The sequence below is a fragment of the Myotis daubentonii genome, chromosome 18 (assembly GCF_963259705.1).
Source record: "Myotis daubentonii chromosome 18, mMyoDau2.1, whole genome shotgun sequence".
Classification (NCBI taxonomy): domain Eukaryota; kingdom Metazoa; phylum Chordata; class Mammalia; order Chiroptera; family Vespertilionidae; genus Myotis; species Myotis daubentonii.
In genome coordinates, this window is record NC_081857.1 from 3,306,507 (window position 1) to 3,333,698 (window position 27,192).

The following is a 27,192-nucleotide window of genomic DNA, read 5'->3' on the forward strand; positions in this document are numbered from 1 at the left end:
TAGCACCTGGACAGAGGGCGTCATGAAGCGACCTCGGATGGGACTGGAGAGGGGATGAGCCTCCAACCTCCCCCATGCTGTGGACCAAAGCCATGACCCGGTAGGTAAAATGTGCGCTGCAAAGGGCCCGAGTTAAGAGCTCAATTTCAAAACAGAGGCCACAGATCAAACCGATCAAAGGGAACCTGGAACGTTCATTTTCTAACATAATTGTAACAAGGACCTCCCCCGTTCTTTAAAGGGTGGATCCAATCGTCTCTAGTGCTAAGAGGGTGATGGTTCAGGGTGGAGCCCAGAGTGGACGGTGGGGCTCAGGGAAGTGTGACTGTGCTGTGATCCGAGGTGTGGGAGGCCCAGGCCCTCCTCTGGGCTCTGCTGGTAAGTAGGGGTGTGGCCCTGAGATGAGCTAATTTAACTGGACCTCAATTCCCTCGGGATCGTGGAATAAAAGCTCTCAAAGGTGACTACAGTGAAGAACCTATGTCTTAATGAAATGCTGTTTTCCAGACTGTGTGTGTGTGTGTGTGTGTGTGTGTAGAATCCAAATGTAATCCTAAGACCAGCCAACTAATCAAGGCACTGAATGAGTCCCTTTAACCTGATGGCCTCTGCCGCCAGACCTGGGGGCTCTTGGGGACACGCCTGATGGGAGCAGGGAGGGGCCCTGGAGGCGACTCCCTCTGGAGAGCCCTTCACTTCGCAATATCCTGACTGTGCTGAAGGGCATGATCGAGCCTCACAGACAGAAAAGGGTGCTTTCCTGTAAAACGGCGATCACTTTAAAATAATTGGCTGCAGGGCCCTAGCACGTCGTCAGGAGATTTCAGAATTGAGAGGCCCCACTGCAGAGTTCACAGTATCACTGACAATGATCACAGTGTATATCTGGTTATTGTCCAGGGCTTTATCTTTTATAAGTACTTTCCTATCTATTTCTCCTATTTTGTCATCACATAATTTTCGAGAAAACTGGCCTGGAGTCAATTCTTTAGAAATTCTGAAAAGTGTGCATTTTCAGCAGGAACCAGTCTTGCTAAGTGTGTGGTGCCTCGCTTTATAAAGACAGTGCACCCCTGGAAAAGTTATATCTGAATATAACTGTGTAAGTCACATCGTATTTGAGTGGGCAATGGGTATGTGAAAACAGAAATCTCCTATAAGATTGCGTAATATCCATAATCCTTTCTTCTTCTTCTCTCTCTTTTTTTTTTGTGTTTTTTTTTTTTTTTTGTGTGTGTGTGTGTGTGTGTTTTGTTTTTGTTTTTTTTTTTTTTTACAATTTTTAAAGATCAGGTTTTCTTAAAGTAAGATGACATGGATTAGGTTCCAGGACCAGTGTCCACTCTCCAGAATCCCATAAGGGTGGCATCTAATCCAACCAGAGGGACACACTGCTGTTCCCGGCTCTCCATGTGGACTCCCAGCAGCTTCACATTCCAGCCACGAAGCTCTTTGGGCTTCCTCCCCTAAACGAACAGAGCAGACCCAGGAGGCATGGAAAGGGGCAGAGGATCCAAATGGAACAGCAGAACCACTTCTGAGGGAACCGTCTCCGGTTTTCTGCGAGTCGCCGGTGGGTCGTCTGTGTGTGTTATAAATGGCTCAGCGTGCCATCAGTAACGAATCTAGGGGGCAGCTCGGGACCGAGGTGTGGGGTTCACACAGTGTCATTCAAAATGGATCTGTTAACCCTCTCCTGCAAGTGAGCACCATCCCTGGGACCAGAACCTGAAAGAAGTTCAGCTAAATTGCACTTTTAATAAAAGTCATAAAAAGGCCCTCTTGGCTTTCCTGCTCCATCCTCAAACTCTGGCCGAAGACACATCCCTGGAGCCAACCACAGGGCTGTCATAATTGCTTTGAACCTCAACTCTCTCACCAGGCCCACATGTCCATCCATCAAGCCCACAGCGGCATTGTGGGACTTTTAGAATCATCCTACATGGGGAAGGGGCTTGAAAAAGGCACCATATTTATATATCATAGTTCATGATTGGGAATAAAGGGAAAAGCTCTTTTTTTGGGCGGGGGGTGATATAAACTAGAAGAGCTGGAAAAATCCTTATTATAAAAATTAGAAACGCTTTAAAAAGTTTGATATTGGCCTGACCAAAGGAAATACGGTTTCTCATATTTATTGCTTCATGTGAGTAGCTCAGATTTTCATTAAAGAGCTCGAAGTTAAGGCTTAGGAAGTACATCTCACAAAGGCCCAGCAGTTAAAGTTGAGCTTCTGTGAAATCGAGTGGAAAGAATCGAATATATAAGCACAGTGCTTGCTTTGTGCTCCATGCACACGTCAGGAACTTCCAGACCCTGGCACACAAGGTCCAAATCATTCAGAAACTAAAACAACAAACAAACAAAAAAGTGAAAATGCTATTCTTATTTGCTGAAATGTTCTTGAAGCCCTCCATGGATTCTTGGCTTTTACACATTATCATTTTGTAAAGTTAGGACTAGTAACGGGAACAGAACAAGCAGCTGTAAACAAAAATCACAATTCAGGTTTCACTGAGAACATGGGGAAGGCCCCGGATATCATAGTGACTGCAGAGCACAGAAACGACCTATCCAAACGCTGTGATTAAGGGTGCTCCGAATAATCACTTTTGGGAAGGAGGTAGGTAGATGGAACCATTGAGAGTCACCATTGGTTAGTTCACATCAGCACCTTGGACAGCTCCCAGGACTCCCTCTCAGACTAGAGCAAATGTCAATATACCTGCAGTTTCTAAGTGTTCCTTTCATTCCAGTGAGTCTATGGATGATCAGATAACCAACTAATAAATGCACAAGGATTCATTTGTAATAATAACTTATTCCTTCCTCTCCCCACCGCCCATTCTCCTCCCCACTCCCCTCCACTCGCCCCCCTCCCCCAGCCCCCTCCCATCCGACAGCGGACTGTCTGTCTTACAAACGCCTGGTGTGGATGTGTCACTTCCACTTCTAACTGGTTGGGAAGCAGCATTTGCCACAGGCACTGTTTAGTGTCGTTTCCATTCCCTGCATCTCACAGGAAAATGGTCAATAGTTTGGATAAAAGAATCATCCTGGTCAGCTCCAAATAAGATATGGCTCCTTGCATGGTGTTCACAGCAAGTCTGTTGAAGCAGTGATTTCTTTATTCCTAAGAGGGAGAGATTTTCCCTAAGGGTTATGGTTCTACCACCCAAGGAGCAGCTCTGCTCTTCACAGGTGGCTGCAAAGGCGGGCAAACCGGGAGGTCTGCTTTGGCTCAGAAATTCAGTTTGGCTCCTGCCATCCCTGGCAACCCCACTGCGTGTCTCCGCCACGGGTGCTCCACATACTTCCAGGCCAGTCGGCTTCTATTTAGGAGGGATCACAACCAGAGGTGGCCCCCGCTTGGGCCGCCACATGAGGACCTGGGCATCATTGGCGTTGGGTTTCACTAGTGCATTGGGGGGGATGGGTTCCATCCGGCTCAGGATCCGGGGCTGCTCCTGCTGAGTCCTGCCCACCAGCCGGGCCCGTTGCCCCAAGAGCTGAAGAGGGTCCACCTCAATGTCCACCCTCATCCTCCACTTAATGGTCTGCAGAATGATCTTCTCCTTGGTGGTTGTGTTCATGGCCACCAGCCAGGTGGTGAAGCTTTGGTCCCTCTTGATCCTGGTGAGCAGTGGCACGTTGCTGTCGCTCACGGGCACTGCCCATGTCACACTGGGGTAGAAGTTGTCGTTCATGCTGACGGAGAACCTGGACATCTTGTTGGTGGGGCCGACCAGGGTCACAGTTTCGGTGGTGTTCCCGTACCAAGGGTAGCTCACCCCATCTGAGTCACTGATGGCTTTTACTCTCCCTTCCCTCAAGTCAGGCAGCTCCCAGCTCGACCTGGCAAAGCAGAAGAGATGCACAGAAAGGAAGAGGCTGAATGAATTTTCCAAAAGCTGGAGAGGTGCCCACCACTTCCTAACACAGCCATCTTTGGCAAAATGGGAAGTTCAGAGGGGAATTCAGATCAAAAAGTTCCATGCTGTGCTGTTTCATGATTAAATGGGAACAAATGAAAACAAACAAAAATTAAAAAGCAATACCAAAACAAGTTAAATAAAACCATAGCTGGTCCAACTGGGAGCAGAAAACTCAAATAGGCATTTGTGAGACCCACAAGGAGGCATCGACTATTTGGGATGGTGGAATTATAACCAAGTGTGTGAGGCATTCATTGCAAAACCCACTTTCTTGGGAATTATGAGTGTGTGTGAGGTTTGCTTGTTGGGAAGAGGTGCTGGTTAAGGTTTGATCTACTTGGAAGGAACTATTAGGTTGTAAGAGGGCAAAAGGAGGCAAAGTGAAAGATTACATCAATTCTTAGGAAATCCCAGTAGTAGAATTTCTACTCAACAAAGAAGGTTGTTTAAACCCCAGTCACTAGTCAACCTAACTTAGAAAATATAGACATAGAACCTGGTGACACAAGGAGATAAGCGTCACCTCTGGAACCACCTCGAAGTGAACGCTTGTGAAGGCTGGCGGACAAAGTCTCTCACAGCGATTCTCTCATTGGCTTCAAGTCCAGTCTGGAAGTCTAATTGCTTCATTTAGCAAATTTGCCATTTGGGCATTTTGCTACTCTTCCTGGCTGTCCCCAACCTTGTGCAGAAGGAAGAAAGAGGACATGTGCCCAACTCTTAGCCCATGTCTCTCTCCCTTGCCATGGACTCATTACCAACACCATCATTACCATCATTACCATCATCAGTACCACCACCACCACCACCACCACCATCAACACTGTCACCACCACCATTATCACCATCATCACCATTATCAACACCATTATTATAATCACCATCACCACCATCATCATCATGATCACCATCATTACTGTCATCATCAGCAGCAGCACCATTGCGAGCATCACCATCATCATCACCAACATCATTACCATCATCACCATCATCATCATAGCTGGCACTTTTTGAGCACTTGCTCTATTCCAACCACTGTGCTAAGTGCTTTATGTTTTCTTAGTCAATGCCCAAAATATACTGCAAGATAAATGAATTTTTATTTCCATTTACATATAAGAGGATGGAGGCACTTCAAATTCCAAACTCGCCTTGTTCACGGTAAAGTGGGCCCTTTCCCCATTTCTGCTGCAGGGGTGGCCCAGTGCTAACTGTCTTCCAGGTCAGAGGTGAGGCCATCTTCGGCTTCTCCTATACCCTCTCCTGGACTGCCACACCTACTGCATCACCACATCCTGTGAATCTTGCTCCATAAATGATGTTTGAATTTATCTCCTTTTCTGCATCCAACTCTCACTGCCCTCAGCATCTCTGGCCTGGTCTATGGTAACGGTCTCTAACTGGTCTCTCAGAGACGCAGATATGATTGTGCCCTTTCTATACCTAAAACCCTCCAAAGGCTCCTCTACCTGGGCACCACTGGCTTTACCCACGGCATAAAATTCAAGTTCATCAATAGGACATAAGTGGCTCTCAAGGTCTGGCCTCCTCATCCCCACACACTATTCTGTTTCTCACCTCTTCCCCTTTGCTCATGCCCCGCCCTCTGCCCACACCATTTCCTCCCTCCTAGTCTCATTGTACCTAACTACTCTTCCTCTGAGAATCACTGAATGTGTCACCTCCGCCAGGAAGCCCTCTCTTCCATGCTCCTAGGGATGTATTCAGACCTTCACAGGCCCCGATTAGAATGATCTGTTTTTGTGCCTATCTTTCCCTTTAGGTTATGATTGCCTTCAGGCTTGGGACTGTGACTTATTTTTGAGTCACTGGTGTCTAGCACATTGCTGATAATAATAGATCTTAATAAATCTCCACCAAAGGAATAAGTAAATATTTGACTGGAATCATTTTCATGCCTCCATGCCTGTAGCTTGGTAGAACTTGTATACAACAAAGCACTTTACCACAAGGTTTACACTTTCTATGTTCACTCACCTTAAAAAACAACAGCACACTAGCATCTACTGTTCACTTAGGTCTACTATTAGAACAGCTCCATGCCTAACGCTGAAGGTTACGTGTGCTTAAGGGGGAGGGGGAGGAGCCCTGGGCCTTCTCCGTGCAGCACCGGCAGCACCTGTCGGAGGGAGGGACCAGCGTACGCTGTTCACACAAGCAAAGGCTCCTCTGAGTGAAACGGGCTGAGAAGCAGCTGGGGCCTCCTACGTCTCCGAGCGATGACAGGGGCCAGCGAAGCGGGGTGTGCAGGTGCTCGGAAGCGCTAACACGCCGGGCCAGTGTGAGTTATTATCTCGTCCCTCCTTCTCGAGAACCACAACCTCTTCTCCGCTGTGATAAGCACAGTGTTTGCGTTTTAGACAATCAGCCATTGACCCAGCACTCACAGCTAATGGACTCGCCAATGGAGCTAATAATGAAAACATCGATTACTGCAACCTTCACGCTTCCTGTGCCTCTTTTATAAAAGAAAGAGTCAAATCTCAAACAAGCTCGTGTGAAGCATTTCATTCAAATAAGTGGGCCCTGGGTGAAGGTCCAGGTGCCACCAGACCGGCCAGGTCTCCAGTGCCCACCGGGCACAGCCACTCTCTGAAGAGCCCACTTGGCTCCCCGAAGCCCTGTGGTCACTGAGGAGATGGGGCCAGCGTTCTAGAAGGCAGGGCTGGGCTGGTGTGGGATGGGAGTGGGGGATCACACACGGAGGGTGCCCACAGACCTCCCAGGGAGGCTTGGAGATTCGTGATGGTGCTCCCCTGGCCCAGGTGACAGGAGTCCCCGCCTAGTCCCTCACGTAGAGGGGCTGGGACACCCACTTGGGTGACTTCTGGCTGTGCCCCTCCACACTGAGAGGACCTGGGGCTAAGAGGATGAGAGTCCCTCCTTCCAGACACACTCTGGGGACCGGAGGCCTCAGTATTCCCATCCAAGTGGCCCCAAGCTCACAGTGACGGAGTCCCCACTTGGGGATGTGGAAAGTTAGGTTACGGGAACACCACACTGAGGACCAGGCTGAGGAGAGCAGTGTGCCCATGTGCCAGCCAGTGCCACTCGACATGGCACACCCAGCGCCACTCGACATGGCACACCCAGTGCCCCACACTGTTCTGTTCCCCAAGCCCCTCCAGGAAGGAGCTGGAAATAAGCCCGGGTGGAAGGTAAGAGAGGGGAGCGGATGGAGACCCCGTCAAGGGCAGGTGCGGGGAGAGGGCTGTGCTGGGAGGTGGGGGCGGCAGGGGCGTGTCACCTGACGAGTCACGAAGCCACAGCCTCTGGGTGGCCTGTCCACCCACGCGGATGCCAATCCCAGCCCCGGCACTGGCCCGGGTCCTGATTCTCAGATGTTTTACGCCGAAATTACAGAGTAAGTTTAAAATTAGGTTTTCCTCCCGCTGCACTGTGTATGTCAGACTCGGAAGCCTGTGACTACCACCTCCCACCGCCCCTCCGCCCCCTCCCTTCCGACCACATCCTTTCCTGACTGCGTGCGAGACATTTCCCCACAGCAGGAAGGCCCTTTTCAGGGTTTTAAAGAGCCTCCGTGTGTGGAGGGCCCAGGCTGGGCCTCCCTCGTCGGGTCCTCCTGCTTGGACTGGTCCCCTGGCGACACCTTCTCGTTATGGGCTCCGCCTTCAGGGTTCAGAGCTCAGGCCCTCTCGCACTCTGTCCCGGTGGGCTGTCAGAGGCCCCGCTGGCTGGCTCCCACGGACAGCCCCGAGGTCTCGAGTGGGTGATGTCTGAGCTTCCTGGAACAAAGCGGCTCCCTGCACAGAGCTGCGGGCCGGGAGCCCCAACACGTCCTCACACAGGCCTGTGGCCGCTGTGCCAATCACAGGGGCCTGTGCTGGGCACCCCTCAAGTCCACGGCCTCCCTGAGGTGCCGGGTCAGAGGGCCTCCGAGGGGTCGGACTCCAGCCTTTGTCTTCTCCATCCACGTGGCTGCCCTGGCCCCAGGCACGCCTCCTCTCCAGGCCACCGAATGGTCTTGCAGGGCCTCGTCCACGCTGCCCAGCCGGGCCCCACAAGCCACGAAAGATCCTTGCCGCTCAGCTGTTGACCAAGACACAGCTGCTTTTCGGGGGCTGGATCCAACGTTCCCACGGCGACGACGATGTGAACGTGGACGCGCCAGGCCCTGCTCCCAGCTGCCAGCGCTTCTGCCTCCTCTTCCAGGAGCTCGCGGTTTCCACCAAAAAACGCCTGGGAGGGAGGGCAAAGGGTGGGGAAGGGTCAGGTCCAAGACGCCAGGCAGAGGGGCAGATGCGGGCACCGGGAGGCTGAGGCGGGACTGGCGTGGCCCAGTGCACAGACGCATGTGCACTCAGAGTTCACCGTTTTCGCTAACCTCCCAGTGTGTGCTCACAGGCCACAGGCCCCTGCACGGAGGAGCAGCAGCTGAGCTGGGCAGCTCGGTGTGTGTACGTCCTGGGGGCCGTCCAGCTCAGCACACAGCGGGGTGCCGCCTGCAGGGGTGGAGGCGCACACAGAGAGGCGCACAGAGGAGGTCGCCTGGTGCAGCCAAACCAGGCAGCAGACGGGGGAGCCTCCAGGACACTGGTTGGGGGATGCCCCTTGCAGTCGCCCAGGTAAGCACTCGGCACTTAGGGGTCACCCCGTGGCTCACACTGTCCTGGTGAAGGGCCTGTGCAGTGATGACAGGCACAGCCGCTAGGCTGAGAGGGGTGAAGTCGCTTGGTGGTACCCCCGGCGGGTAAGTGGGAGGGTGGGAATCAGCCCAGGAGAAACCCACAACCTTCCCCTAAACTGGGTGCCTCCCCCAGGGCGTGTGGTGTTTTCCATTGTAGAGTTTCATCATCCGCACTCCGGACACTTGATTAATTCCTTTAAAACGTAATTCCTGAAGTCCTGGGTCCGAGGCACTGAGGCGGAGGGGACACAGCTGCGTGACGGGGTCATGACTGAGGCAGGCGAGGTGAGGAGTGGCCCTCGGCCTGAGGAAGCTCCGGGCGCTGGGGCGGCGGAGGCACTTGCTCCCGCGTGTTTTGTTTGTGATGGTGGCGTCCCTGGGCTGTTCTCCCGTCTCCGCGAGAGCCCTGTGTCAGGAGCCAGCCCCAGCGAGCAGCCGGGCGGGGGCGCTTTGAGTGGATTCCGCGGCCGCTGTCAGTCGACTCCATCAAATGCTTGGGGACTGGCTCTGGCCCCTGGATGGGCCGCCTCTGCTCAGGGGACTCTGGCGTCGGCCTGAGCGCCAGCTGCAGGGGAGCTGGCCTGCAGCAGCGGCCTCTGGAACCTCCTGCTCTTTAGATGTTGGGTTGAATCAGGTGCTTAGGACTCTCCCGCTGCCAGGCTGTCGAAGCTGCGTGGGCACTGATGTGGATTCAGAGGAGCATCAGCAGCGCCCCCGCACGCCCACCCGGGCGCTGAGCCCCCTGGGCGGGGCAGAGGGCACTGGGCGGAGGCCCCAGGTCCACGTGGTGGCGCCAGGCAGCGGCACGCTGTGCCCGGCCGTGAGGTGGAGGCCCCGTGGAGTGCTGTGCAGGCTCCCGAGAAGCGTGTGCAACATCGGGTGATAGGCCCATTGCCATTTCCAGGCTTCAGCAGTGGCCAAGCGCTCTCCAGGCCGGGACCCTCGGTGAAGCGCGCCTGGCCATTCCTGCCGCTGACCTGCACGGCTGTGGGGCTTTCCCACGGTGCCCAGCCCCCGGGGCGGGGGTAGAGGAGGCAGGCCCGGATTAATCTGGGTTGGGTTTTGCGGGGTTGGTGGCCCTCCCAGCTCACTTCCCACCATCAGCAGAATAAAACCCAAACCCCTAACTTGCTTCTGGCGCGTCCTCCTCTGGCCTCTGATTGCCCCAGCTTCACCCCACACCACACTCCCCTGTGCTCTCAGCACTCTGTCCCCACCAGGTTCAACCGGAGAGGCTGGCGGAAAACCAGCCGGAAGCTGGCCATGACAGCCTCCTGCAGAAGTAGCACCCCCCCCCCCCGCCCTCCCACCTTCCTCCCAGTGTCCCCTTTCTGACCCAGTGCTCTGTGTGGGTTGAATGACATCCACATGAAAACTGGGAACCAGAAAGCCCTCTCTGCCGGCGCCACTGTCCAGGGCCCCGAGCTCACGCCCACGGGAAGACGCCACTTTCTAAGGCAGGACCCCACCCACCTGCCCACCCACCCACACATGAACCTGCCCACCCTGGACAGGCAGACCCACACCAGCCGGGACCCTGACCCCGTACTCCACAGGAAGGCGGGGCTGAAAAAGGCCAAGTCTCGGGGCAGGAGGTGCTATGAGCCCAAGGAGGAGGCCATTTCCCTGAGGACAATGGGCTGAGACCACCCAAGGCCACAGTTAAGCTTGTCCTTTCATGGCTGCGACTTGCCCACCGAAGGCTATGCAGTCCCAGCAGAATCAACAGTGAAGAAAAGCCACCTCGGGGACATGGCTCATTCACAATCAGTTCCGTGGTTTGTCGAGCCATGTGCCTGGCACTGTCCCGGGTGCAGGGGACACCAGGCTCATAAGCTAAGGTCCTTGCCCGTGGGAAATGGTGACATGATTCGGGAGCACAGACTGAGGGGCGGATCACTTCAACCTGACGTGGATTTGGGGACAGATACACGTCATCGTGGGCCAGCAGGCGAAGCGCCGGGCCAGCTCGAGGGAGGAGGGTGGTGACCACAGTGACGTTGCCTGGCATCCTCACGCGTATTCACTCAGTGACCCTCACAAGCACCGGTGAGGAGGGAACTAGCGCTGTCCCCAGCTTAAGCGGAAGGAGCCGAGGTCTGGGGAGGGAATAAGCGAGCGGAGGGTTTTGCGGGATCTGATCACAGGCCACGGCTCCTGAGCAGAATCCTGGGCGAAGAGTGAGGAGCGAGGAGGAAGCGGCATGGCTGACGGCGCCAGGTGTGGTGTGTGGGCACAAAGGAAGAGGAAGCGTCTCGCAGCACCTGGACGTGAAGTCGGGCCAAGATCCAGGGGTGAGGAGGCAGAAGGGGGGGTGGTGGCCTCGGCGACTCCCCCTGGCTGTGTGGCTGGGTTGGTGCAGGGAGGTGGGGTCTCAGGTGTAATCCTTTGTGGGTCCCGGCTCCTCCCGTTGCCATGGAGATACTCACCAAGCAGTGACAATGGACGGGGGAAAAAAGCCTCGGCCAAATTCCGGCTCAGCCTTCACATTTCACCAAGTGCCCTCTTCTAAATGCCCTCTTCGTCCTCACTGTCATCGATGGAGAAGATGCCGGGCTCTTTCTTTTAGACAAGGCGGCCGATGCTCAGCCAGGCATGAGTGAGCTTCTCAAGGCCCGAAGTTAGGGCGTGATGGAACCTGGTCCGGCAGGAACCTCCCTCCCTCCACATCCTGTTTGTTTCCCACCACATGCTCCCGGCCCTGTGAGCAGGATGGCGGAGGAGTGAGGAAACTCAGTGGTTAACCCGGCTGAGCTAGCATTTTTCTGTATCCAGAGTCTATTTTTCTCAAGAATTTTCCAGAACTTGGCTCTCTGGGGAAATGATCTATCCAAACTGCCTGTGACTGACTCGGTAAACATGAGCCAGAAATAGTTAGCTAATGAGTTACCATCAGTGTGATTATCCCTGCCAACGGGGCACCCATGGAGGTGGAGAATAAACCGGGGAGTGTCCCGCCGGTGGCGGAGCCCAGCCTGCTCCCCCCACCTCGCAGGGAGCCAGGCTGGCTGTCGGGGTGCGGTTTAAAGGGACCCCTCCAGGTGGTCGGTGCTCTCCCTCCCTCCGCCTCCCGTTGCCGAGCCGAGTGAGTCCTGGGTCCTCCTCTCTCCCGGGACCTCTCACCTGGGACTCAGTCCTGGTTCTCGCCTCACTCTGCCTGCTGGGCAACGGCTTCCTCGAGCTGTTCTTGCCTCCGAGGCAGACCTAGGTTCTCCCCTGCTCTGCGCTCTTCCCAGCCTTGCCCCCCCCCGCCTCTGCCCCCGCTGCCCCAGAAATCCCGTCCTGACCCTCAGGACCCCCAGTGAATTCTGGGCATGAACCCAGCTCTTACTTTAAGTCCAAGTGCTCCAAACACCGTCCCTGAAATGTGGGGCCGTCTAATCAGGGTGGGTGATATAGTGACAGGGAAAGAGGCCTCAGGAATGCCATCCAGAAACACATTTTTGATGAATGAAGGCGTGAGAAACTTGAACTCTCCAACAACGCCCATTTTACAGACGCACGCTGGACCACAGAGACCTGACTCGCCACTGGCCAGGCTAGAAGGAAACGGGGCGTACGGGAGCCCGGGCGCCGCGCTTTCAGACCCACCGTGACTCTGGGAGTGAAGGATGCGAAGAAACAATTACATCGATTACATGCGTGGGCGGGGCAGCTACTCCCTGAAGGAGCCGCGGAACAGGAAGTCTTCATGTAACATGTAAATAGGCACCATTAGTTTTTCCTGTTTTGTAAGTTTCTTTAAAATGTATATCCAGCTTCTTAATGGGGGACAAGTCAGCTTGTGAGAAATGGCCCAGAGCAGGCGCTGGCAGACAGGCGGCAGGAAGGCACGCCAAGGCAGCCCCTCCCCGCCCCCCGCCCCGGGTGCATGGCGGTCACGGGCACTGGGAGAATGCCCAGGACCGTAGATTCTGGTTTCCAGGCAGGTATTCCAAGTCGCTCCCCGCCCACTACTCTTCCCACCAGAACAGGGGCTGACGGGGCATTGTCGCCTGTTAGTACCTTTCCCCTGAGACGGAAACATCAGTGCCCTAACCTGCCAGCCCTGTGTGACCCAGAGCTCACAGACCCCCGGTAAAGCGGTGGCTCCCTTCTCCACAGGCTGTCACCCGCGGGGAAAGGCGCTTAGAGGCCGAACCTGTGCCCCTTTGCGGAGGACAAGCTCGCAGAGGAGGCCGCGTCCAGGCGATTCCTTGCAGGACGGAAGAGCCTGAGCAGCGGAGGCTTCTCTGGGCCCGAACTGAAGGCAGGCGGGCAGGCCACGTGCAAAGTGCTCCTTATTTTTTGTTTTTTTAAAGAAACAACAAAACGGGCAGATGTGGACTGGGCACTGGAGGCAGGGCCGGCGTCCTAATGGGCTGAGGTGCCTCATAGAGCTGCTTCTGGGGGAACAGCCTAGTCCCGGGGCCAGTGCTGTGCACAGGGGCGCGGGGGACAGGGCACATGGGGAGTGTGAAGGAGTGCGTGTGCGTGTGTGTGTGTGTGTATGTCTGCATGCGTGCGTGTGTGTATGTCTGCATGCGTGTGCGCGTGTGTGTGCACCTGCATGTGTTGCGTCCATGCTGCATGGAGCCAGTGGTCTGGGAAGTGGGAGGTGGGAAGCACTGAATGCGACCCAAGCAGAAGCCATTGAAGGGAGACTGTGCCTAGGACATCACCGGTGCCCACAGCGCCCGTGCCCATAGCCAAGAGGAAAGTGGGGCAAATAAAAAGCAGGGACAGAGGTGGGGCTAGTAAGTCAAGTGGGTCTGGGGCGCGGGGCGATGGGACAGAAGCAGAAGGCCACCACATGCCCGGAGGAAGGTGTCCTGTGGTCCCTACTGGAACCTGTCTTCACAGCCCGTGGCCGTACCACCGGCAGAGGGCTGCAGGGGCACTCCCAGTCGGACCTGCACTGCCCCGGGCCACTCTGCACCAGGCTGACGTGAGCTGTGGACTCAGATGTCCCATCTGTGCTTGACTTAGAGGCAGGCATGCAGGAGTGTCCTCGGTGCGGGACAGGATGGCCTGTGTGGATCCCAGTGGCCCCAGCGGAGGGAGCTCTGGGAGCAGCGGGGACAGCGGGCACGAGGCAGCATCCCTCTCCTCGCCCCTGGGGCTGGAGGTGAGCAGACCAGGAACCATTTTGGGGGTGATGCTCCGCCGGCAGGCAGAGCAGGGTCAGGTGCAGAGTCCCGAGGCCCAGTGACAGAGGCACAGAGGTGACGGACAGCAAAGGCAGCGGCTGCAGACCTCGCTGCGATCCCGCTGGGAGGAAAGGCCCTGGGACCTGAGCCGCGTCTCCACAGGCGTCTCCGGCCCACGGTCCCTCTGGAGCGGCCCCTGGATTGTGGGTTAGCGCAAATGTGGGCGAGCGTCTAAACAACATAACCATAGGTTTCCCGCTTAAAATGACATCTGGTACGAACATATTGTCTGTCTCTGAGAAATCCAAACTGCCAGCGAGGTTTCATCCCCGGGACTATGACGCGTGGGAAACCCAAGTTGGGGTCTCCGGCTCCCCGGGGGGCCTCTGAGCTGCCATTACCCCGGAGCCACTGCTGGGGCGGGCGGTGCCAGTCTGGCGGCCCTCGGAAATCCCTGCCTACCTCTCCCCCCACGGAGACGACTTGAAGGAAACTCGCCCCATCGTGGCCCTCCCTGGTCCCTCCATGAGCCAGACACGTGACCTGGGGCACCCTAGCCACGTTGTGCCTCAGTTTCCTTGCCCAAGATGGGACGAAGGACAAGAACGCCCCATGTCCTGACGTCGTTGGAGGCTGGCCCTGACATCTCACCCGCCTCTCCTCACCCAGGCGGCCTTCCTCCGGAACACCCACTGTGATAGGCCTGTCTGCACCCCTCCGCACCCCGACTGGGCCTCAGGAAGCCAGCCTGGTTGCCAGGGAGACCAGGAGAAGCTGACGAGCTGTCCTCAGAGGGGCTGGTCACTGGCCCTGACCCCGGGCACGAAGTCCTGGCTGCGCAGCCCGTTCCGCACAGCGGGTGTCCTGAGTCCGGCAGTCAGGGACGTGGTCTCTCTCACTCTGCCTTCGGGCACTAGGCAGTATCTTTCTCCCCGTGGCTGAGCTGACACATGTGGTGAGCGGTCACCGGCTTCTCCCCGCACCGGGCCTAGGGCCCGGCTCCCAGGGACCTCCCTGCCTGCTTTCCGTCACCGATGCGGTGAACCCATCGCCATGCACACTGGCTGGGGACTCGGCCGGAATCAGTCACTTCGGACGCCATGAGGCTGGGAACCAAGCCTCACAGAGAAAGCTGTGGGGTCCCCAGTTTGGGGGGTTGGAGCAGGTGGCCCCACCTAAACCCTAGGCTGGGGTCCCTCGTGTGGCAGAGCTGCGGTGGCAGAGCACATTGGGCCTGTGAGGACTGAGGCAGAAGCTGGAATGGGACCGTGGGGTTCGGGACGGGCAGATAGGGTGCCCTGACCCCAGAAATGCTGGCTCCGGCCTGACCCTTCTCTGTCACAAGTCCCCCGGATCAAGCCACGGTGAGGTCCAGGTGTGCGGCTCTGCCCCAGGGCTGTGCCTGGCTGTGCCTCTGCTGTTTTCTGTAACCGGGAGACCCTGGATTTAGGGGCTTGGCTAGAAATCGGGACGCTCTCCAAACCCATGGGCAGGAATAGGAAGGGTGGGACACCCCGGGTCTCGCGTTTGTACTCTGCACCCCAACTAACGAGCCTCCACTTTCAGGGCCTGGCTGTCTGGTCAGGTCAAGACGCTTGATAGGAAGAGTGTCCCCAACGTAGAGCGAAAGCTAGCGTCTCAGACATGCCCAAGGCTGCCTGTCAGGGGCGGGCAGCTACCACCAGCAAGGACATCCTGGCGGACACCCCTGCTACACCCACGGTCTGCCCGGAAATGTAACACGTCTCTCGCTTTGGTTACAAGTAACTGGGAGTATCGCTCCTCTTTGGCCAACTGAAGTGGGGGAGAAGTTCCTGACCCCGGATGCCTCTACACGAGACTTGCGAGGGGCGCGGTGAAGGCGACGTCAACGTTTACAGCGCAGTTCCTGGTGCAGAACAGGCCTCAGTCAGGCGCAGCGTTGTCTCATTTCCTGCAATATTTAAAGTCTAAACGCCAGGGGTGTCTTCTGAAGGCTATTCATTCCCCGCGTTCCCATCTCTGTTGCCCTCCGGCTAAATGTCCTCCAGGTCACTGTGATTTCGCCCAGGAGAATATAAATTGCGTTCAGCAGGTTGCACAATCCGGGTTCTCAGAGGCCCGATCAATGCCAGGATCCATGACTCAGCGCGGCTGCCCGGCTGTCCTGCAGTCTCGTCTCCGGAAGCAGCCGGGTCTCGTAGGTGCTGCTGCTTCTGTGTCAGTTCCTGGGGCAGCTCGCCACGGCCTGCCCTTCCCTTCAGCCTGGTCCGTTCCACCTTCCGCCTGGATTTACGGGGAATCACTTTGATTCACTTATCACTTTTCTGTTCCATTCGTTCTCACAACCCCAGACACACATCAGAGAGGCCGAGAGTAATGAATGTCGGTGCAAGGCCAAAGCAGGGCTCTATGAGCCCAGCCCATCCCTTCTCCTCTGATCTTCACCTCTTTCTCCAAATGATAAACAAGCACTAAACTCCTAAAATCAGGCTCTTAGGCCAACAGTCTGACAAAGCCCAGGAGAGAACCCTCTGGACCAAATAAACGAGGCATGTGGCCTGCAGGCCGCGAGTTTGACCTGCTTGCTCTGGAGCCTGGGAGCCACCTTCCCTGAGAGCCGCCCTCCAACGCTTCTGGACCAGCTCCGATGAGACAGGCATGGAGCAAAGGCCTGGAGGGAATGTGTGCTTTGGGGTTTCACTGGTGAAGCACAGAATACACGCTTGCTCCCCATCCAGCCTCACATGTAGATGCCCCACAGTCCAAGGAGTGGCCAGGAGACACCGGGTGCTCTGTTACCCCAGGAGGCAGGTGCTGTCCAGGCTCTCAAACCTGGACAGCTGGGTACCAGGGACTTGACCACCCCCGATTCCCTGAGTGCTCCCCACATGCCAGGCCCCAGACCAACCCCTCTAAGGTCACCTCATTTCACCTTCAAAGCCATCCCAGGAAGTACATACTACAGTAATCCCCATTTTACAGATGTGGAAACTGAGTCCCAGAGAGGTTATATAATTGACCCAAAGTCATATCACTAGTAAATGCCAGAGCTGGGATATGAGGCCCAGGCATTAGCCTCTAAAGACTGTATTCTTAGAAAACCCACTTAAATGCACTGCTAAATTGGCTTAAGTTAGAGAGATGAGAGGTAGAAGAAAAAGTTTTCTAATTAAAAACGAAGACTATAGCAACTGCCACCTTTTGGAAAAGACTGGATGTTGAAGCCAGAAGGTCCTGGGGTCTATGTCATTGCTGTGGTCTCCTCAGGACACAGAGGGAGGTGTCAAAGGTAGAAAAGTGAGTTTTTACCTCCTTCAAACTATGCCTTCTGCTCAGCTCCTACCAGTCCAGAGACTACCGCATGGGGGAAACTGAGGCAGCCAGCAGCCACACCCTCATTTCATCTCCACAACATCCCTGTGAGTAGGTGCTCAACCCCCACCTTTTGAGCAGAGCAGCAGGAGAGAGAGGCAGCCAGCTGGCAGCACACACCTGTGGTTGTCGCAGACTAGAGGTTACTGTGTGGAGCCAACACGCCGGCATCCTGCCATTTGATAAAAACCACCTGTGGAACTGGCTTTGCTAGCGGAAGCTTTAGCAATCAAGGACTAGAAATGCATCTATATATATAAAAGGCTAAGCAACCATCCAACCATCCCACCGGCTGGTAGCTATGATGTGCACTGACCACCAGGGGGCAGATGCTAAACACAGGAGCTGCTGAGTTGTGGTGACTTGGCAGTGGTGGTTCTTGGGTGACACACCCCGGAACCAGAGAGGAGGGAGCCTGGTTCTGGGGTGCATCACTTGAGAACCATCCTTTCGCAATCTGGGATCCCTTGGGGGATGTCGGAGAGCTGGTTTCAGCCTGATCCCCAAAAGCCAAGCTGAGGGACCCCACCTGCCGGAGACGGCGTTCGAGCCATGGCGCCGCCCCAGATGCAGCTGGCTGGGGAGGGACAGTGGGAGGTTGGCTCCAGGGCATGTCTGGCCCATCTCGCCCAGTCCCACCCTGCCGGCCACCTTCTAATTAATGTCCCTTCAATGTGCACGAATCTGTGCACTGGGGCACTAGTAGAAAATAAAAGCCTTGGACACAGAAACTGAAGGACATGTGGACACTGAGACACAGGTGTGCCTCATTTTGTCACCCTAATTATACCTGCTAACAGGAGCCAAGCTTCTCTTCTCCGCATTTCAACTCTCTCCGGTCCTCCCTTTCAGTTATTTATCCGTCACTCATCTGTCCTCATTACTTTATCCGCGCCTCCTTCTCTCACTGTGCTCCTCCCTCCCTTCTCCTTCTCTCCAGGAGCGAGGACTGGAGCAGAGGAAGGAAAGGGCCGTGACAGAGTCACCAGGGGCTGGAGCCTGGACGACCGTCAGACAGCGGGGCTGGTCCTGCACGGGCACCCAGGAGCTGTGCGGCCTTGGACGCGGCCACACCTCTCTGCACCCAGTGCGGATAAGCAGGGGGTCAGCACTTGTGCTCCTGTCCATGGCGACAGCTCACGGGGCTGATGTAAGGAAAACGCTTGCTCAGTTGTGAAAAGCTACACACGTGAATCTCTGTCGGTAACAGTGGGAGGTCAGAGGGGAGCGTCTCAGCTGAATCCTACCACCAGCATGTGAGCCAGGAGGCCTGGTCCCTGGGACTGTCCACCCACTGCCCTGGAAGGAAACCGGCTCAGGGCTGAGGGGCTGAGGGGCTGAGGGGCAGTGGCCGAGGCAGGACCACCTTCCTGTGGCAGACCCACAGATGCAGCGAGCGTCCTCTGGTTGCTTAGCCGGTAAACAGTAATGACCAAGTCTGTGCGGTGGGGGATGATGGGTATCTTGGGAGCCATCGCTGATGAGCCTCTCTTAGATGCATTTAAAGATCTCAACATCAGAACTGCAGACAGAGCTGGAATGAAGTAATGGGGGGCGGGGAGCAGTTTCATGGGAGGAAAATACACCAAAGCCAGCCACCTGCGGGAAGGACGCGCTGTGAAGGCTGGTGGGGCACTGGCTTTCGTGGGAGCAGGAACATGGGACACCTGCTCAGCCAGGCAAGTCCAGGCTCCGCCCCGCCCCCCCCCCCACAGCCCCCGGGATATGAGTGTGGGCAGGGGAGCCCAGCTGCAGCAGTGGGGCTCAGGGTCCCTGCCTGGATGGCTCCTGGGTCTACGGACCTAGAGCGCCCCGTGTACTGTTACACCATCAGGAAAGCCAGCATTCGGCATAAGCTCTGCGATTCTCCTCCTGCTGTCAACCTCGCCAATTCCAAACTGGAGGAGGCGCGTTGCACGGATGAAGGCCTGGGGCCACGTGGCCCTTCTGTTTTCCAGCGCACGCTGTCTCTGAGGGCCACATAACTAACTCATCACTGGAAAAGGGTAAATGGGCTTGAGAAGCCAGCTCCGCTGAACAAACAATGCACTGAGCAAACCTTCGAGCGCCTTTTCCCACAGGAAGCGTGTGGGACCGCTGCAGGCACGGATGTGGGAGCGTCTGGAAAAGCCCCAAGTGTGAGCTTTCCCTGGCCCCTCTCCCGTGCCCACAGTCCCGGCTCCTGGCTTCGGCTTGTCTCTTCCCGTCCTAATGGAAACCTCGTTCTTGGGGATACAGATGGACGACTTTCGTCCTCCTGCCTCGGCCCCCCACAAGTCCTGTTGCTCCTCCCTCTGCACTTTCTCCTGCACTATCTCACGCACCCACACACCCGTCCCGGCATTTCAGGTCCCTGTCATCTTGTATGTGGCCTCTCCTTACACCAGGGGTGGGCAACCTTCTTTTTCTTTTTTTTTTAAATTTTATTTTTTTAAAAATATATTTTATTGTCGAAACCGGTTTGGCTCAGTGGATAGAGCGTCGGCCTGCGGACTGAGAGGTCCCAGGTTCGATTCCGGTCAAGGGCATGTACCTGGGTTGCAGGCACATCCCCAGTGGGAGATGTGCAGGAGGCAGCTGATCGATGTTTCTCTCTCATCGATGTTTCTAACTCTCTATCTCTCTCCCTTTCTCTCTGTAAAAAATCAATAAAATATATTAAAAAAAATAAAAAATAAAAATATATTTTATTGATTTTTTTTTACAGAGAGGAAGGGAGAGGGATAGAAAGCTAGAAACATCGATGAGAAAGAAACACTGATCAGCTGCCTCCTCCACACCTCCTACTGGGGATGTGCCCGCAACCAAGGTACATGCCCTTGACCGTAGTCGAACCTGGGACCTTTCAGTACACAGGCCGATGCTCTATCCACTGAGCCAAACCAGTTAGGGCGGTGGGCAACCTTTTTGTGAGTGCATACCAAAACCAGCAAAATCTCTGACTCAAAATTCTTCTGCGTGCTAACCCTAATTTTTTGAGAACATGTTATGCTTATTTGATATCTCTTAAGGTGTATGTATGTGAAGAACCTTGAAGAAATAATAAAATCCATTCAAGCGACAAAAACATAGTATATGATGATGAAAAATTCATTTATTTTTTAATGTATACATGTACACTGATAGTCCAACAAAAAACTTTATGGCTCCGTTTGATATTATCAGTGGGACTTTTGCTGCTGCATCACTGATGACAGAGATTTTACATCAGGTTTATATTTCGTGACCTTCAGAGATATGCCCAAGCTACTACTTTCATCCGTCAAGCTACTCCTATTACGAGACTTAACAAAATTCATCACTGAGAACAAAGATTCACAATTGTAAATGGAAGATTATAAGAGAGGGTTTCACGTGTCAGCAAAAGTTACTGGCGTGCCATGTTTGGCACGCGTGCCAGGGGTTGCCCACCCCTGCCTTACGCCAATTCATTCCAGAAACTACTGCCAAACAGCCCTTTAAACACAGCCCTGACCATGGCACCCCCTGCTCAGCAGCCTTCCACGGCTCCCACTGCCGTCGACGGTAAAGACAACTCACAAACCTGATATTCAGTTGCCTCCTGCTACCTCTTCCTCTAATCCTACTGATCAGTGTCTGCTACCGAGATCTTCGTCAACCCTCGGGGCCCATCCCAACCATCACCTCTGCCGGGAAGCGCATGCTCGATGCTACCTGAGCACCTCTTTCTGGTCCGGGCATGTACACTCTGCATTCCAGTAGTCCAGTAGTTTCTGTGCTTAAATGTCCCCCCTACCAGAACTTATCACCATGAAAACAGGCTCTGCTAGGCGCCTTTCTGGCTCTCACTTCGCACAGCAGGCGAAGTGCGCCAGGAGAGGGAACTTACTTGACTTGCAGGAAGCGAAGCACAGACAGCAGGCCACCTGCTGGGCCAGGTATGGAATGCACTGCTTCTTTTCTGCTTCCACATAATCAGCCAGATCAGAAAAGACCAAAGGCTAGGATGGTGAGGGCGACCATGACGTCCGATATTTGAACACACACACTGTCATTTAACAACCCTGCGAGTTATGCGGTGGTTCTCAATGGGGGGGGGGGGGTGTGGGAGGGGGAAAGGGGGGGGGCACAATTCTGCCCCAGGAGACACTGGGTGATGTCTGGGACACTCCTGGGCAGAGCCTGGCACGCTGCTAAATGTGCCGTAATGCCCAGGCCAGCCCCGCCACCTCTTCCAGCAAAGAACTATCTGGGCCAAAATGTCAATCGTGTTGCTGCTGAGAAGCCCCGAATGAATGAAAAAGCCACTATTAACCCATGACTCAGATGAAGAAACTGAGGCCCAAACAAGGCAGGTGGCCATTTGATGCCAGAAATGGGCCCAAACCCCAGGTTCCCTGAGTCCCGTGCTCTTCCTCTCAGCCTGTGTCCCTCTGCACAGCCGACGCCTCGCAGCTCAGAAGCCCCAGACAGACCCGACCAGCGGTGCTATATGAAACCCGGCAGATGTCGCGGTGACACGGATGTGGGTCCAGGTAGGACAACCACCCCCTGCTGGGCCAGGGTGCTTTCCCTCCAAACCCAACGAAACAGTGGGAGGCGATGCCTGGAGCCCGGGGCAGGGCAGACTGCTGCAGGAGGGAAGCAGCCCGCCCGCCACGCTGGGAAGGGCGTCTGGACAGGAACAACCCCCCCTTCTGTACACCCCCTCCCCGCAGTGGGTAATTGAGCCCTCCTGAGGGACGGTGGCTTGGCTGACACCAGCCAGTGTCAAGGTCGGTCTCCTTGCTCACAGCGCTGTGCTGAGGCCAGGAAGGGGCCCCAGGAGAGCGCAATCCGCTGACGGGAACACCGTGCTGGGAAGTCCACACCAGGCCTCGGTCCCTGAACTCCCCAGAGCAGAGGGGCCGCGGGCTGAGGAGGGGCGGGGCTTGGCTGACTGATGCCCTTCTTCTTGAGCATTTGAGTCCCTGTCCCTAGACCCAGCCTCCGCCAGAGAGGCTGGCTGGTGGGGCTGAGGAAGCCGGAGGCAAGGAAGGGCGCCCGAGGGGCCTGGCACTTCTAGTACCTGAGGGGCAGCCGGGGGCTCCTGTGGCTCACGGAGAGAGGGGCACCGGACCGACTGGCTCAGTGAGGGAGAACGGGGACAACTGAATAAAGTGCATGAGTTCCCTGGGCCGGGGCGGCTGGGTGACCTAGCGATGCTGAGTGAGCTCCGAATGGATCGTGCGGCCTGTGTGTCCGATGGGAACCAGGCTGCGAGCGGTGCTCACGCAGGGCCTGGTTCTGACCTCGGCACAGGGCTGTCTGGATGGGAGACGCCGCCTGGAAAAGCCCGCCGCCCCGGAACAGACGAGGTCACCGCAGCAGGGACCTGGGCCTACGCCGGCGTGACAGGCTCACGGTTGTCGCTCTCGCTCTGACGCCACCTGAGAAAGACCCCGCTTCCACCAGGCCGGAAACCAGGAAGGCCACGCCCGCTCGCCTGCGTCCAAGTCTGTCCAATTGTTAACATTTGCTCACAGATGCCTGTACTGTGAGAGCAACCAGCTATGAGGACTGGCACGCAGCAGCCGTGCAAAACCTACAATTAAACGTGATGTCATTACTGTCGTGTGACACGGGGATTGCGCAGTTTGCACGGATAACTGGACGGTGACGGTGTCCCTGCTCTCACTGTTACACCCCCAGCACTCGGTGTGAGGACTGACACACAGCCGACCCACCCGGCCTGGACTCATACCTGTCGCTGCAGGTGATGGTGTGGCTCTTTGGCCCCTTGCGTGTGGCTCTTCCACAAAATACCGACTTCTGTGCACGGGCCATGAAGTTTCAATCGCACTGTACGTGCGCGCCTGAACGTGGTATTTTATGGAAGAGCCATACTCAAGGGGCCAAAGAGCCGCATGTGGCTTGCGAGCCGCGGTTTGCCGACCACGGAGCTATGTGAGCTGGTCTGGGCGCTGCCGCCCAAAGGTTGTCAGATAAGCGGCGGCCTGAGCTGCAACGCCTGCTCCCGGGTGTGATGAAACAGGCCCCTGGAATCTGCTGGCTCCCTCGGTGACCGAGGACGGAAGCAGTCGGGGCAGTTTGCAGGGCTGCGCACTGTCCCCCGTCTGTGCCCTCGGGGGCCGGGGACAGCCTCTAGGGCCGGGCTGAGGTCACCAGCAGAGCTGGGAATTTGGTGGCAGCCCTGGGGGATATCGTGGGCTCTTTATCAAGTCAGGATCTTGCTGGGACGAGGGGCGCTGCTGGCTCCGGAAAGGACAAAGTGGCCCTCTCCCTCACCTCTTCCTTTGGGAGCAGGGTTTCTGCCGGCGCCCACGCCCAGCACCTCCTGGCTGCACCGTGGGGAACAGAGGGCTGAGCGTCTCACCCAAGAGCCGCTGGTGGACCCTGGAACTCCAGGGAGGCCCTTGCTGAGTGGGGGACACCTGGTCCCTCTCTTCAAGGGGCTGGGGTTCAGCTGCAAAAAGAGGGGGCTTTTCACATCAGGGCGCTCCATAAAACAGAAAGGCTTTGTTTGTGACTCGAGGAACCCTGCCATTACTTTAGGTCAGCCGTGGGCAAACTACGGCCCGCGGGCTGGATCCGGCCCGTTTGAAATGAATAAAACTAAAAAAAAAAAGACCGTACCCTTTTATGTAATGATGTTTACTTTGAATTTGTATTAGTTCACACAAACACTCCATCCATGCTTTTGTTCCGGCCCTCCGGTCCAGTTTAAGAACCCATTGTGGCCCTCGAGTCAAAAAGTTTGCCCACCCCTGCTTTAGGTTGTCTAAGCTTGAAGGATACGTTCCCCAGGCTGCAGCCCCGCCTTGCGCCCCTGACCCTGGGCTCCAGCTCGGAGAAGCGCTGGGCCTGCTTCTGTGGCATCAGCACAGGCCAGTGAGTCTGAGGCCTGCCGAGTGCACAGGTCCAGCATGGGGACCAACGGAAAGGCCAGGAGAGGCGCTGTGCCCGCCAAGGATCAGGGCTGTGACAGCCCAGGATCAGGCGCCGTGGCCCAGGGAGCTCAGTCCAGGAGCTCCGTCCAGGGAGGGCCGTGGTCCGGGCAACCGCACACGAGGCCACAGAGCCCGGGGTTCTGCCTGTGTCTCTGGGCCAGATCACTTGGGTTCCACTCTGGAGAGCTGGGCTTGGAACAGGTTCACTGTCTCAATTCCGTCACCTGCAAGCGGCCATCACAGGAAAGTGCCTGGCGCAGGGCTGTTGTGAGGACGCAATGCGCTCAGACATGGAATATTCGGGCTCACAGAGTGTTAGGTGCTACATGTGGTAGAGGCTGGGACACGTGGCCCAGATGGAGGAGGCGCCGGGGAGGCTCTCTGGGGAGAAGGGAGGGTGACCCCGGCCGTGCGCTGAGGCATGGAGGGGACAGGCAGGTGAGACGGGTGAGGGATGCCCCTGGCTCCTCGGCGAGGGGGGGGTATAGGGGGACGCGGGCCAGGGCACCAGAGGTTGGGCTCCTTGCTGACGAGTGTGCGCCTCGGTGGCTTTTGAGCAGGAGGTTGACGTGATCGGACCTGTGTTCTGAGATGCCCTCTCCGACTGAGCCATCAGGGGAGGGTGGATTCGGGGGGCAGGAAGCCAGTTGGGGGGCCCTGGCGGTGGTGCAGGTGTGAGAAGCGGAGGCTGCACTCAGGAGGAGCTGGAGGAGGACAGCCGCAGGCGAGAGGACAGGCCACATGTGCTAAAGGCACCGACAAGAACCATGGAGGGAGCCCTCCCTCACCTGCCAGGCCCTGTGCCAAACCTGGCCGGGGCACGGGGCGTCCCGTAGTCCTCACCTATACACCTCGAAGGGTGGGTGGGCGAGGTGGGAGGAAACGGCTGCCTGGGAGGGCAGGTGAGACAGGACGGCTAACTTATCTTTGATGGGAATTAAAAAGGAAGGAGAGTTCATCAGGGAGGGAGTGTTGATGAGGCAGCAAACAGCTGACAAAGGCACCAATGAAATCCCGACCCGAAGTGGGTCAGTCTAGTCACAGGGTTCCCAAAGGACAACGGGGTGGGCTGCCTACTTCTAATTATTCAGGAAACAAACACCAGAGCTCAAAACTGCCCGACGGCCCATCAAATGCACGTGCATCGGGCGGTGGGAGGGGAGAGAGAGAGAGAGAGAGAGAGAGCGAGAGAGAGAGAGAAAAGACAGACAGAGACAGAGAGAGGCTGGTTGAGATTTCTTTCCCAGGTCCACGGGCGCTCCGGCACTCGGGTGTGGGAAAAGCTGTGGGAAGGAGGGGCAGGCGCGGCGAGCCTCTTTATGAATGATCTTCATGTGGGTGTCACAGGAATAAAATCAACAGATGGCGATGCATTTGTAAAAAATGGAAGAGACAGATTGAACTCGGGAGCACAGGCACCCTTCAGCTGCCTCCAGGGAAGGGAGGCCCGTGAACATTACGCATTTCCTACAGGATGAGCTGAGCTCCATTCCGCGGGCAAGGGCGGCGGGAGGCAGGGACGGAGGAGCAGCTGGCGGTCTCCCTGACGGAGCAGAAGAACCAGAGCGAACGAGGCGGAGAGGGGCAGAGAGCGGCCTCCCATTCATTCCCAGCCGCACTGGCTCTTGACAGACAGGGCGTGGGGGCTGCTTATCTCCCGACCCGCTAGCTTCCCAGTAACAAGGTGACGCCAATTTCCCTCGGGGCACATCTCCAGCTGCAAAGGGGACGAAGCACACGTGGTACAGAGCCCACCGCCCGGGTGGACGGTGACCTGCGGAGGCCGCCCTCCCGCTTCCCACCGGGGACCTGGGCCAGCCTTTTCCCTCGATTCATTCATCTTTATTTTTGTTGTTTGTTTTGTTAATCCTCACCTGAGGATATTGATTTTTAGGGAGAGTGGAAGAGAGAGGGAAAGACAGAGAGAAGCATCGATGTGAGAGAGACACAGCAATTGGTTGCCTCCTGCACGAGCTCTAGGCTTGGGCCATGATGGAGCCTGCAACCAAGGTACATGCCCTTGACCAGAATTGAACCCAGGACCCTTTGGTCCGCCAGCCGACGCTCTACCCACTAAGCCAAACCAGCCAGGGCCATTCATTCATCTTTCCACAAAAGACGCGGCTCTCGTCCAGCCTCCTGCCTGTGAGAGTGATTTGGGTTTCTTTGAAAAAGCCAGTGATGGGGTGGGCTTTGGGGGGACCTGACACCACCTCCTATGCTTGATACCATTTAAAAAGCACACTTCAGCCCTGGGCTCCTTGATTCTCAAACTGCCAGAGAAGACAGGTGGCGGGGTGCCCTCAAGCTGGGGTGAGCCCATTCCCGTCAAAGCAAATGAAGGATGTGCCACCTGAACGAATGGCCCTGGGACAAGAGAAGGAGCCCCCGTCTGCCACCCACAGCCCCGCGAGGGCATGGTCCGCAGAAACCCCCACTCCTGACTCATCTTACATTTTCCATCCAGGTTGCTTCATTCGTGTTCGCCTTTCCAAGTCAGAGGTCTCTAAACATGGAACCAAGACAGGCGTGCACATCTTGGAAATTCTCCCACCTGCCTGCCTCACTCCCCACCTGTCCGAGCACCTCTGGCGCCTGCAGGCTGGCACGTCGCCCGCGCTCACCAAGGGAAAGGGCTTCTCCATGGGCCCCGGGGAGGTGTGGGGGTGTGTGTGGCAGGGGACGCTCATCTGCTCTGGGCTGTGTGGAGGGGGAGGGCTGAGCCAGGCATTCCCCCAATACCCTCCCAGCGGCTCCCTGACGTGAGAGGCCACAAGCCTTATCTTAGGGAGAGTCAGCAGAATGGCCAGCCGTGTCTGTTCCCGACAAAGACAAACTCAGGTCGGACACAGCTCCGGCCCCCGTGGGCCATCCCTGCAGGTTCCCACAGGAAGGCGGCTCTTTGTCCGGTGGGTGCACATGAAACGGAAGCTCAAACTCGGGACCCGGAAGGCCAGGGGCTGAGGAAGTGGGCAGAGTGGACAAGGGTCAGAACACACTCCGTCTGTCTGCACCTCTGGCCTTGGGCCCGTCACGGGCTCCCGAGTCTGGTTTCTTGCTTTGCCAGAGAAGCAGCGCGGCCCCTCCTCGCTCTCACCTGCGGCGAGGAGCAAAGCGCCTCCTGCTCTGTGAACCGAGAGGACGGCGGCCACTGACCCGGCTCAGGAGGCCCAGAGCCCCGAGGCCAGGGCTCC

General features: G+C 56.4%; 1 protein-coding gene and 1 long non-coding RNA gene across 3 annotated transcripts in view; one reads left to right on the forward strand and one right to left on the reverse strand.

Annotated features, from left to right (window-relative positions):
• LOC132220664 (uncharacterized) overlaps positions 1–27,192 on the forward strand; it is a 747,794-nt gene that overhangs the window by 444,407 nt on the left and 276,195 nt on the right. The window lies entirely within an intron of this gene.
• Positions 1–27,192, reverse strand: part of FAM78B (family with sequence similarity 78 member B) — a 48,145-nt gene that overhangs the window by 7,492 nt on the left and 13,461 nt on the right. The window contains exon 2 of one of the 2 annotated variants that reach the window (XR_009449779.1): positions 2,921–3,855. Coding sequence is in view for 1 of the 2 variants with exons in the window: in XM_059673486.1 (XP_059529469.1) it covers positions 3,333–3,855 (523 nt within the window). In the remaining variant the exon portion in view is untranslated. Of the gene's footprint in view, positions 1–2,897; positions 3,856–27,192 lie in introns of those variants that run through there. The other variant, XM_059673486.1, reaches the window with a different exon arrangement.